The sequence below is a fragment of the Zophobas morio genome, unplaced genomic scaffold, assembly GCF_036711695.1.
Source record: "Zophobas morio isolate AGI-343-1 ecotype UQ-CSIRO unplaced genomic scaffold, CSIRO_AGI_Zmor_V1 ptg000002l, whole genome shotgun sequence".
In the NCBI taxonomy this organism is placed as follows: Eukaryota; Metazoa; Arthropoda; class Insecta; order Coleoptera; family Tenebrionidae; genus Zophobas; species Zophobas morio.
Window position 1 is genome coordinate 22,994,089 of NW_026972107.1, and position 13,253 is coordinate 23,007,341.

Consider the following 13,253-nt stretch of genomic DNA (forward strand, 5'->3'; position numbering starts at 1 on the left):
ACTTCACTTTGTAGTCATAGAATTCATCTCTGATTTCACACAGCGACAATAATATCTGAATTTAAATCGTTTTGCCGCTGGCACCGTGCACAGGACGACCCTCAAAGAGGGTCGCAAACGCAAAATCAAATTATCCTTCGAGAAATTTCTTGTATGCTGAAACAGAAAAAAGTAAACAAAACGCTCATAATTGGTTTTTGGATGTACGGTTAGCCAAGTAGTGGTTCTGGATAACAAATAAACACGTCTAGTTTAAATTTCAGGCTAATTTATTTTGTCTGAATAACTCTTAAGTTAAAATGACTGCACTGAACGTTGCAAAGATGAGCAAGCAAAAAATTACAGACTTTAAACCGGTGTGTACTGACCTATTTTATTGTCTACGATTTACCGAAAATACCTTAACAACTAATATTTTTATGGGACTACTTATACAGGGTGGTCCACGAGTAACAAGTGTTAAGGTTACTATGTTTAATGCCCTAATTGTAATTATAATAATATCGAAGATAGTGCTGAAAATGTATTTTGGGTTGCGTTTCAAATTCATTCAGGCTCTTTATTACTCCTGGTCCACCCTGTATTTTGATATATCATTTAGAAACTTGAAAAATGAGTCACAGTTATGATACAGAACTTTTCTCGCCTCTGAAGCACATTCATTTAAATCTAGTTCTTCATCAAATTGTAAATTTTATTATTTTGGTCATAACATGTTTTATGTGTAAAATAAAAATAACACTGCTAACATGTACTACATGTATTCCCCGGATTTTTGGAACATTCTCAGTAAAAGAGTTTTAAACATTAGTCTCATGTTACTAGACAAAACTTCCCTCAAACCAAAATGCCAAAATTTATTGGCATTCCGCTGCAACTAGTTATCTGAGGTATCGAGATTTACCGCACGTTTCTCGTATGCTAGTATAAATGTAGTTATACAACTTTAACTTTTTTTGCGAATACTGCCCCCCCCCCTTAGAGTAAAAAAAGTAAAGGCGGATTCATAAGACACAAGTATAAAAGTATGCAAATTTTTTACGCGATCTCATCAAAATGTCGGTGTGGTTTACTGGACAAATTTTGGTTGCCGTTTTAGCATCTACCCGATATTCCTGACATACATGTAAAATTTGAGAAAAATCGGTCTGGTAATTTCGGCCAAGTTTTCGTTTATTGCTGCAATTTTACTTTCTTTGTTTGACTTGTAGCGTTTTGAACATCCAGATCAAGTTGTTCTAATTTTCTTGGAACCGATTGCCCGTTCATTTCGTCCGTAGAAACAATAAGTTCCCGTCTGATAGTTCGCATAATGCGTAGGTTTATAATCCATAATAATCCCGCGTGATTAGAGCTAATTCAATAGGAATCCTTTCCTTGGCGAACAATAGTTTTAGAGTCGGTGAAGGCACGTAACGTAGGGTTCCGGTAATGGGTCCCAAGACGGCGATGCGAGACTTGTCCGGACTTGCGGTCGGACTTGGCCGGAGTCCGGTCCCCGGGCGCGTGGACAAGAGGAAGCCGGCACAATATTAACTAATTACCTATTCATTACGGCTTAAAGTGGCAAGTTGGTCCTGAATTATTCCCAGCTCCGGAGGCCAAGTTCCGGAAGTGAGGTAAGACGCAGAAGCTCGCCGGAAGCCTCTCTAATGGATGCCCAACTTACTACACCAACTTCTATGCTTTATTAGGATTGATTGGTTCCTGATATCATCGCACTTACCCGAACTTGGATACGATGAAACGGAGAATTCGTACACCTCCGGAGACAATTAATTATGCGAGTAGACCGCAACTGTCTGCAACTATTTTTCGCGAAAATTTCAAAATGAAAATTTCTTAAGAAATTCAATATTCCGTACTTCTAAGACATTCGTGATGATGAAATGATCTCAACATTGCTTAAAATTATATTAACTACAAGAATGCAAATTGGTGTGTGTACAAAGTATCCAAGGTTTACTTTCATCACTATAAATTACTAGTAAATTCTTTAGAACCTAATCAAAAGTTAAATGCAAGCTCATGTTTTTCCCAAAAGTAATAAATGATTTTATAGTAGCCTAGAGTTCGACATATTTGCTTTTTTCCAAAAATATTAAAGTTTGATTATGATACCTGTTATTTATTGTTTGATAGGTAAGTAAAAGTATTGTTTCAGTTATATTAATAAATTTTGTTTGAAAGTGGTAGAACTGTCACCCCACTCCACACTTTTCTTCCTGGTGTCAAAATTGACATAGCTGATGTCATAACCTAACTTCCTTGACCGTTTCTATTGCCGCTTCAAAGTGACATAACACCAAACATTTCGATTAGGCTTGGCCAAAGCATTACAAACAATTTTTCAAAATTAGTAATTCTATTATCAGTTCAAACAGTACTTTTTGATTACGCCCTATAACAAACAGCTGGATGCCTAGGATAAACAATCAAGGCGGATTCATACACCACTAATTTATAAAATTGAAATAGCATTTACCATGCACAATTTTGAGATGATGTCATCAAATTGTTGGTGGAAATAATCAGACAAATTTTGGTTATTGTTTTACCATCTACGATATTGCTAAAATACACATAAATTTGACAACAATAGGTCTGGTAGTTTCGGAGATAATATCGACACAGATGACAGACGATAGATAGACATGCAGAAACAGAAGACCTATTTTTTATACTCTAGCGGTCGTGAAACGTCTATAAAACACGAAAGTAGTCATTTGCCAAATGGACCCTATTACAATACATCCTTAGTTAACGCTTGGGAAATAACAAAGAAAGACACCAAAATTATAGCAAACATTGTTTAATATTGTTGTGCACAAGATTAAACTGGATTTTGTGTTTGTAATTTTTTTATTTTCAAAATAGGAGTAATAAATAGGTAATGTAAATTTGACGTTTGATGATTGACACCCCGCAGATTTCCTTTGTTATGCTTTTGGTTTTAATTTGATCGTTTATGCATATTACACCCATGATATGATGGTGTTCTGACTCAGCATTTAATAATGTTTTAAGAAATTAAAAATATCAACATTACAAACAAAACAATGTGTTAAGTAGCTAACATTATTTATTCGTTAACGTAATTGTTTTCTTTGTAGAAAGTGTCTTCAGGTACTTTTTGTTTGTCCTTTCGGTAAGTGTGGAGGATGGATGTTTTATTTTAATATAAAAATTTGAACAAAAACTAAAAACCAAGTGATCAAATGAAAAATTGCAGATGTTTGATAAACTTGGTAACTTGGTAACCTTCCAACATAACTAACTATAAAGTATCATTTTACAGAAGAATATTCAACAGTTCAACAGATAAAGTTAACATTAATTCACTAATATTATTTAAAAATAACTATCTATGAATTTCTTCTATCTGCCAACTTATTTGTTAATTTCTTTAAGTCGGTTTACTGCAATTATTCGATAATTCAATTAAATTCGCAGTTTGAAAAGTTCCTTCACAAGTGATCCCGATATTCCTCCTTTCTTTATTAAACTGTGTAGTCCATTTCTTACTCAACCTATTACCATTATCTTCCTATATTCGTTAAAAACAGCAGTTTTCCCTAAGATTTGGAGATATTATTCTTTTATACCCTTTACAAATCTGGAGATAAATCTGACATCGAACATTGCAGACCAATATGCTCATTATCTAGTAGAGTTAAAGTTATATATATATTAAAGATTATATTTTTATTGATTTAAGAAAAGCATTTAATAGAGTTGACCATCCAATATTATTAAGAAAACTTAAATTGTTTGGCATAAACGGTAATTTTTTAAATTGGATTGCATCTTATCTTTCTAATCACTTACAGGCTGTTAATATTAAGAATCGTCTACCAAAATAATTCGAAGTCATATTAAGAGTTCCACAGGCTAGCCACTTAGATCCAATTCTCTTTCTGTTATTTAGTAATGATACTTCTTACTAACTGGAACACTGTTTCTACTTAATCTTTGCTGATGACTTTAAAATTATTACAGTATAAATACTTGGGATGGTTCCTAAATTTCAAAAGGATATTAACAACAATAAGTACTTATTATATTTTGAAAAATGTAAAATTATTACTTTCACTAGAAAATCTCTCAAGATAATATTTTAGTACCATCTAATAAATATTCCTCAAAAAAGAGTAAACTCTATATCTGACCTAGGTATAACCTTTGATTCGAAACTTTAATTTGATAAACTATAAACAGTATACTTCAAAGCGCGTTCAGGCTGTGTGGGTTTATAAAGCGTTATTGTAGAAAATTTTTAAAATTATTATTATATATGTAATGTGTATGTATATATATAATTCATTTATACAAAACGTTAGTTTTACCGAAAATTGAATGCTGTAATATGATATGGTTTCCGTTTTATAAGTCTAGCACAAACCGTATTGAGAGAGTTTAGCAAATTGTGAATGTTTTGCTTTATTGATAAGAACACCTATAGTTAGATATACAGAACGGCTTGATTTAACAGGTCTGAGCTCTCTACAGTAACGAAAATACATCGGGGCCATTAAATTTTGCTATAAAGTATTTCCAAAAGTAAGGAGATATTTTCTATCCACTACAACTGGACAAATTATGTGCAGATGTTATCTCCAGAGCGGTCAATTTATATTTTCAGTCCATAGATTTCTTGTTCAGGCTTAGTTAACTTTTTGATTAAACGTTAAGCTCTCGAAAAATATTCTTGTTTAAATTTTGATATTACTATCATCTTTTAATTATCATAGCGTTTTCTTTCTATTTGATAGTTTAAAAAAAAAATTGCTGTTGTCCTAAATGAATAATTTTCATATATTTTCACTATTGATTGTGTTTGTATCTGTATTTTTTTTATCGTTGTTTTTTCATTGATTTTGCTTTATAAGGTTTGTACTGCTAGATAAAAACTGGTAGTAAATAAGTAAGTAAATAAATAAATATAAGTTGGATCGAAAACTGTATGGTTGCTTATCTGCATTAATAATCCTGTGAGTAAAAAAGTCACAATATTTCATTTTCATGTTTGAGTTTTTAACAGTGTATAAATCCTATGACATAATGGGACATTAATTTAATTTTACATTTTACCTTTCAGCTATGTAAAAGTTGCAATTTATTGTTATTATGCAAAAAATCGTTAATCACAGGTACGCGCATTGTATTAAAATGCATAACCACCATAAAACAACCCTTGACGTGCTTCTAGGCAATGTTAGCAGCCTTGATTCCTGCCACGTGGCCATAGTTGCAAAGCTTATCTCGGTAATTTCTTTTAATTTCATTTTTATTACCATACGCAGAATATTCCTTTAAAAAATTCTCATTATAAAATTACACCAAGAACATGTAAGGCGAAACGCTACGGTAACTTGTAAATGGAGGGTTATATAGTTTAAAATTTGCATGGTCAGGTAGTTTCAGGTATACACGTACAAGTTGTGTAGTGAAGTTTCCAAGTTTCAGCGGTCGTTACGATTTCATCATATACAATTATTGCAGTTTGTAGCGTAGCTCAGTTGAGCAAGCACATCTTAGCATGGCATCAATTGTTTAAAGTGTACCTGAACATATTTGAGAAGCTCAAATTTCAATATCGTCGTAGCGCAAGCGCTCGTATTAACATCCATCCGTCCACTAGTGAATAAACAAGAGCGATACCATAAACATATTATGTAAACAAGGAAACTCCGGGGAAATTATACTGCAACGTAGTAAGTTAGCAGGAACGATATCTCAAGAGTGTCGCAGGAACATTTCTCAACAGGATCAAGTCGGTACACAGATTCCAAGGCATGCTTAGAATTCATGGACTGCAGTAGGCGTTTGCAATATTAAGGTCGCAGATAACTGACTTGAATATAAGGGAATGGTAATGAGTTATGACAGACGAATTGACCACAAAAATTCCACGCTGCTTTGCCTAACGGAGAATTTGAAGTTTTGAAACGAAATTAATAACATATATGTAAAAACTCAGATTATAAATAAGTTCTAGTTTTTTATTAACAATAATATTTAGCTGTTTAAAAATAATTGAAGAGAAACTGCAGTAAACGCGTTTTTTTTTTCTTTCCTTTGATACAAGTACCCTAAGTTAGTCGAAAATTTAGTTCTGTGTGAAATATCCTTGATTATATTAATCAAAATACTTAATTGGTTACATATGTCAGTCGTTCCGAAACATTTTTTTTCTTTCTGCCATATTATGATAAAAAATAATTAAGGGAAGCTGTGATCGACGCATCTAGGGCATGACACATACAAATGAGTTAAAAGCTTTCGTGTAATAATTACATCACATAATTTGATGTTTCTAAAACAGATCAGCTGAGATCACTATTCATAATAATAATAAATATATACCTATGTTAATATACTTACAATGGTCTATTTAGATATGTCAAAAATTATATCAATCGAAATAAGACAGATATAGTTACAATCGTTAACTTAATTTATTAATTTAACAAAATAGATACGTTTTGAAAAACAAATTGTATTTCCAAACAAATACAAAATAATGAAAATAAATGATTATTATAAATTCATATGAATATAATTCACTATAACCCATTAAGGTTACAGACATTCTTATTAATAATAATGTCATCGAGTTGACTGTCAATCTTTTACAAAAAACACGAAAGACGACTTATACCTATATTATTTGTTCTATAAGTGTATGTTAATAATAAAAGTAACGAGGTAACACTAAATATAGTGATTTACTTACAACCGTTTTTTTTTTTTCATGTGAGTAACTGTCTTTCTGAAGAAAGCATTTTTTTTATTTATTACGTCGTATTAAACTGCTTTTGTTCGCAAAAAAGTAATGTTACGTTTACTTTAGAAACGTAATTGCCCATAGCACCGTTAAAAAAAGGGGCAATAAATTGCATCAAAAGAAGTCATAATTACAAAAGCCTTATTCTAACAGACAAAAGCTAACAGGAAAGTGTTTTTTTTTTGTAAAAAACACTATATGAGTAATTTATGTCAGGTATAAATGAAATAAAAGCTTTATTGGGCACTATTGTGGGGTTTGTTCAGCACGAAGCGTTGTCTCACTTATATAGTTACACGAATGTGATAATAATGTGTTACTTCATACGTAACGTCCCATAAAATTTTATCTAGGACTTCAAAACTTGTTAAAAAGCAGTTTATATATTGAAAAAAGTCTGCTAATTATTGTATTTAGTGTGGTAATGTAAGTGATTAACTAACTCATCTGAACACAAATCACTCTTGGGGACGAAGTAAGTGTAGAATACAGGACATCGTATATGCATCGCACGAGCAACATTATTTGTAATTGAGTCACCTTTGGAAGGATTTAGCATGTCGATGATTAAACATCTTAATAACTATTTAAAATGACCAATACAATAAAAAAAAATGTCGAACAATTTTTAAAAAGAGTTTTAAACAGGGTCACATAAAAAGTCTGCAGGAGTAAGGGCCCAATATTCTTTGTATTTCGATTACTGATCCGGTTGTCAAAAAACTCCCGTAACATTGCTACTGTGGCCTCGTTTTGTCGAAAATAACCTGCTTCCATTTCATTTTCGTGAAGTTCTGGGATAAATTTCTCCAAAATATCTTGCTGATATCTAACACTGATTAGGTCATCTTGAAGCGGACTACACTGAACAAACATTTTTTTTTCTCCAACAACCAGTCATCAAATATGTCCAAGAACGAATGAAAATAGCTGGAAAATTGAATTTTCGCAATATTGAAATTATAGTTTTTAGGATGCCATCAAAAAATATATATTACTAAATGCTTTTGTTCGTCTTCAAGTTAATTAACAGGGATTTGTAATAAATAGAGAGCGGCCAGGCTGTGTTAATTCATAGGTGTGCACATTTTTGTTCGAACTCTATTCAAGGTCGAGTATTTGCTCGAAGTGTGCAGTAGGTACTCGACGCCTATCACAACTGAATTATTATTATATATTATTGAATCTGAATGCAATATAGTCGGGCAACTAATTGATCGATACCGTATCGCACTGTTCGTGTGACTGCATGTTCTGACTCCCACAGTTTTTAAACGGACCAGTCTGCTCTTTAGTAATAATATTCAATAAAAAATACTATACTGTCCCTTTTTAGAAATTAAATTTTAGCAATAAAATCAAAAACGCTCAAAATTATGGCATTTTTTTCTGATTAATTAAACTATATTTATTTCAGTACGTTTACTCTATGGAAAAATGACCCGAAAACGGTTGTTAAAAATGCATTTTGTAGGTAGAAGCTATTTTTTATTTGTGCGATTAACAAAAAATCCGTTCATTATTGTGAGATTGTTTAGTTCTGAGAAATAAAACTCGGAAAATCATGCAACATAATATACACAAACTACTACTAAATTATATTTTCAATTCGAATAAAATGTGTAATCGAAGATGATGCGTTAAAAATCATAAGAAAATTTTAGGTTAACAATAATATAAGTTTTTTTGCTAAACATACATTGATTCAAAATTGTTTAACACATATGAAAAATGTCGGGTTAATTGTGAAATATGTACTTTGCGTTGAGTGCATATTTCCACACCCTTAAAAATTAATTATAAAATTATCGCGATATAGTGCAAGAAATATGGTTGGATGATACAAAATTACAGGTTCATTTGCCAAGAAGTCTCGAAGAAAAAAATAACTGAAAAAATAGAAGGGCAATCAGAACAATTATTGAAAAAAATGCATAGGCCAACTTATTTGAAGTTAAGTGTGGAGTGAGAATATCACAGAGAGGCCGACGAAGTCGAATTTGATTGTTATAAAATAAGTTTATAGGTTTAAGAAACGAAGTATATGAGTGAAATCTGTTTTTAAAATTCGCATTTTTGTTTCAGGCCATGGAAAAGCCAATTTTGACGCAACGGAAAAAGAAAAATAGAGTAAAATAGGCAAAAATCGTAGGAATTGGACCTTTCAGCATTAGAAAGCATTACAAAACATGAGACGTTTCATCCTGACTGTCCAAATTGAAGCAAAGAAGACTTTAAGAAAGAATTCTAATACTCTATTCCCAAATTTTCGGGAAAATGGAATGAACCGTTCTTGATATACTTAATCAATAAAATAAATTGACTCATTCATTAATTTTTTTTAGTCACCCTGCACTAACAATTCTAAAATATATGAAGCCAATGAATTTATCCGGCAAAACTGTGAGATGAGTCATCAGTTTTTTGGGGTGTATAAACAAATATATTTTGATTAAAAATTTACCATGCCTACGATAAATTTAAAACGTCTGCGAGATTTCAAAGCATTCGATTTTGTAGTTTCTGATTTAATCAATAAAATAAATTCACACTTTGATTAATTTTTGAAAGTATGAATGAAATGATAAATCAGGAGTATTTAGATAGGATTTATTCGGCAAAATTTTGAGATAACATGATCAATTTTATATCATCCACATGATATTCCTGATACCTTAGCTTACGCCCGAGAAGTAAAAAGAAATCTGAAACAATAAAACTAAAAAGCATTAGAAAGGGATACGAAAACCTATAACAACAATTTTGTGTCCAAACTGTCGCCTTTCCGAATCCAAAATTTTTTGTTTAGGTAGTTTTGGTAATATTTGTAATCTGTTGTGAGACTGTAAAATATGATTTTAACAAAGCAGCATTATTTGAAGTAGCATTCTCTGAAATTTGAAACACTTAAAAGTTACATACCGAGGACGATCTGAAGATCAATCTTTAAGAAATAGAAAAGTACTAGCATAAACAAGAGAGAATGATTTTGGCTAAACCTTAAATTCTCGCTAGTAACTTTATAATAACTGAACTGCTAAGCAGTAAATATTTTTTTGCGAATAGGTTGGTTAATGGTTTCGGATTGTACCACTAAAAGACAATGGTATACTTTGCACTGGTGACTGGGTGCAATTAATTTATTTTTCTTGGATGGTGAACTGTTTTTGACACACAAGACACAAGCGAGTTTGAATAATCGAGAATACTGGTACGAAGTAAACCCATACGTCGCCCCGATACGACGCTTATGGGTTTTCTAGTATGTACGGCGATGCTCGAATAGAGAAAAGCACGGATGCGGTACCGGAAGTCTAGGTAGATGGCGGACCCCAGAACAACTTCGAAGGTGCCGTTCGCGAATTCTCTAGAAGAACGAATCGCGGTTTAAATAGGGACCAGAATATGAATATAATCAAATCCACAGTCGATTAATGAGTACTTGAACCAGAATTATTCGCTTTATATTTTCGATGTGTATAAGTCGTATAAATTTGTATTACTGAAGAATAATTGTTGAATTTTATCCACGCCTATTTTAATTGCTGATTATCATAATAATACTTTATCTCTTCATTACTTTGCTGTAAATATGTAATGGGAAAAGTATTTGCTATTAGGGAAATATATTAATGTAATGTAGGTACTCAATTCCGTTTTCTCGTATATATTTAATAGGAATAATTTTTAAAAAATAAATCAAAATAAATATGATGAAACTAAAATTACCTTAATATTATTTTGTAAGACTACACATCTTTATTCTATGAAATATTACTTCTAAAAATATTAGAGTTGCCATCACATACACCAGAAAGATTTCATATATATACCGGAAATTTATACCTGATTTTTAATGTTCTTGATTCTTGATGTTAAATTATTTTAAAATATCTAGAGCAGACAATTTTTTTTATTCACATATAGGTTGACGCATTATTAACATACTCGTATGATTACACAACTCGACCGCCGCCTTGTTAGCGAACTTCACAGTCGTGCGTAATAATACTGCTATTTCATTTGTAACCTAAATAATTATTAAAAATATCGATAGAAATTATTATTTTGCTCTTAATTTTTTAACAAAAAAACAAAATTGGAGATATTAATAGCAAATATACTTTTTCATTCTAATCCTTTTTGTATTCTTAAAATTACTAAAGCCTATTATTATGTCTTATTTTTTAACAAAATAATCGAGAAGTTATAGGCACAGATACCTTTTTCATTCCAATCCTTTTTGTATTCTTAGAATTAACAAAGCCTATACTATTATATCTGCTCGAACGCATTTTATAAAGAAATCAATACGAAAAATAATCTAAAAGAACAGGTGAGAACATACGTAAGTGTAACGTTAGACAGCTGTTGGGTGGTTTCCGGCGACGTTACCGATAATGTGAACGTCCCATGCATACAACCACAACATTCGGCATGCCATTCAAAGCGTATCTAATCGAAAGGCTCATTTTCTGGGAAGTTATCCTGATTGTTGGAGAGCAACTTGTAAATTGAATCCTTTCAACTATTTAATGTTTATTTCGTCTTTAATTCCATCTCAGCTACTGAATATTACCTGGCATTGTGCGTAACAGGCGTTTAATTTCGAAATTATATGTAAGAATGAATCGGTACTTCGATTGTGCCCTCGATTTTTAAAAGCGGTACTACTAGTTCATTGTTTGCTTTTGTAGCAACTTCTATTAAAAATCACAAATGATTCGTTTTCACGCTACAACATACGCGGCTCCGAACTCATTTCGGTAATCCCACGTTTTAATAATTTAATTATAAAGACTTATATGGGAAGCGAGGAAAAAAACATCTAAATAACGCTTTCGAGTTACACCAACTACTCATTTATTCAAGCACAGTGAAATCAGAATTATATAAAATTTCGATTTCTAAATGATAGAATAAGAAATATTGCAGTATTAAAATGTGCATGATGAAAAAGCGTATTTTTGCACAAGTGCGAAAAAAGGAAGTTTTTCTTGTTAATACTAGCGAGTTTTATCGGCAGTCTGACGATATACAAAAGTAAGTGAAGCTACGTCAAGATACTTCTTGAAACAAACTACTGTTCCTTGTGCTATTTTCTAGGTGGAATAACTTGGAAAAATGTATGTGTATAGTGATAAAGCATAGAGCGGCAAGGTGCAAGTTATTTGGTGGCGTATGCTTGACTTCATCCGGTGTTTCTTCGGGTTGTAACTTGGAGATGGCGCAATAAATGTTAATAGCGGGCACAAACACTTTTATTATTAAAACTGCAACTCACCGGAGTAATTCTGCCAGAAGGCGGCTCCAGTATTCATGAGGTCGATTCCGGAATAGCCCCAGGGTTTATTTTCGGGCGGAGGTGGCGGTTCTCGGACAGTTTGTTGTCCATATGCTGGTGGTGGGCTTTCTACACGTTCTCTTTCCATCCTTTCGACGCGTTCAGAAACTCTTTCACGCTCCGTTGGGATGTTCTGGGTCGGGGTTGAACTTGTGGTCACTTTCTGGTTGTTTACTTTCTGGTCGTTTTGAGCTAGACTTTCTGCAATAATACAGAAGAGGGATTAGCGCTGGTATTTCATAGGAACCGTATATTTGCAAAGAAATTTTTGCTTCGAAAACGACAGCTAAAGGAAATTCTGTAAGGAAATTTTGGAGAATGTCTAAGAGAATGTTGATAGTGTCACATTGTTGGGTAAGATGGGGGAAATACATTTGTCATTAATTTGTTAATTTTTTTTAACATTTGTGATTTAAAATCGAAGAAAAAGCTTTTGAAGGATTTTTTTGAGCTCCTTCAAATATGAACAGAAAAAAAAGCTTTGTCTATTTTTCAAAAAAAAAAAAAACAACGCGGTAAAGACTTCTTCAACATTATTATTCTGGTCGATTTTAAAATCTGGGTCAGTTTAGCTCTGAACATGATTGGATAATGAACGTGCAAATTACTAATTTAAAAAATGTAATTATCAATGAACTTTTTTGGCGAAGGTATTTAAATCTACCAATTTGTAAAAACTATATATTTGCATAATTACTCTATATTTAATATTCATGTAATCATTCAGTTATATTGGAATTTAAATATATTAAGAACATATAGTCTTTCTTTTCTCTTTCCGACCATATTTTTAATTATACGGGCTGTCCGGATAAAAGTTTCCGGCCTTATATTTTGAAAACGGATAGAGATATTGAAATTCTGTAAACGCGACTGTATTTAGCATTAAGAGGGAAGCTGTATTTAGTACATTGTAAGTATAACATATATGGCGTCGTCGTAGCGATATAAACTTATGTTTTTTTAAATTGCAACGTATACTTTTTTGAACTGATTTTGATAGATTATTTAATTATAATTACAATGATATAAAATGGTTTAGTGTTTATTTTATTTTCAGTCTATAAAAAAATACCCCTAAAATTTATGAATAGATATAAAAAATTGAAGTTGAATAAAGTC

General features: G+C 31.9%; 1 protein-coding gene across 4 annotated transcripts in view; it reads right to left on the reverse strand.

The window, feature by feature from the left end:
- The window catches only part of LOC135130785 (dachshund homolog 2), a 303,273-nt gene that overhangs the window by 10,984 nt on the left and 279,036 nt on the right, over positions 1 to 13,253 (reverse strand). For all 4 annotated transcript variants that reach the window (XM_064058216.1, XM_064058221.1, XM_064058209.1 and 1 more), the window contains exon 10: positions 12,072 to 12,332. In XM_064058216.1, coding sequence (XP_063914286.1) covers positions 12,072 to 12,332 — 261 coding nt within the window. The remainder of the gene's footprint in view (positions 1 to 12,071; positions 12,333 to 13,253) is intronic.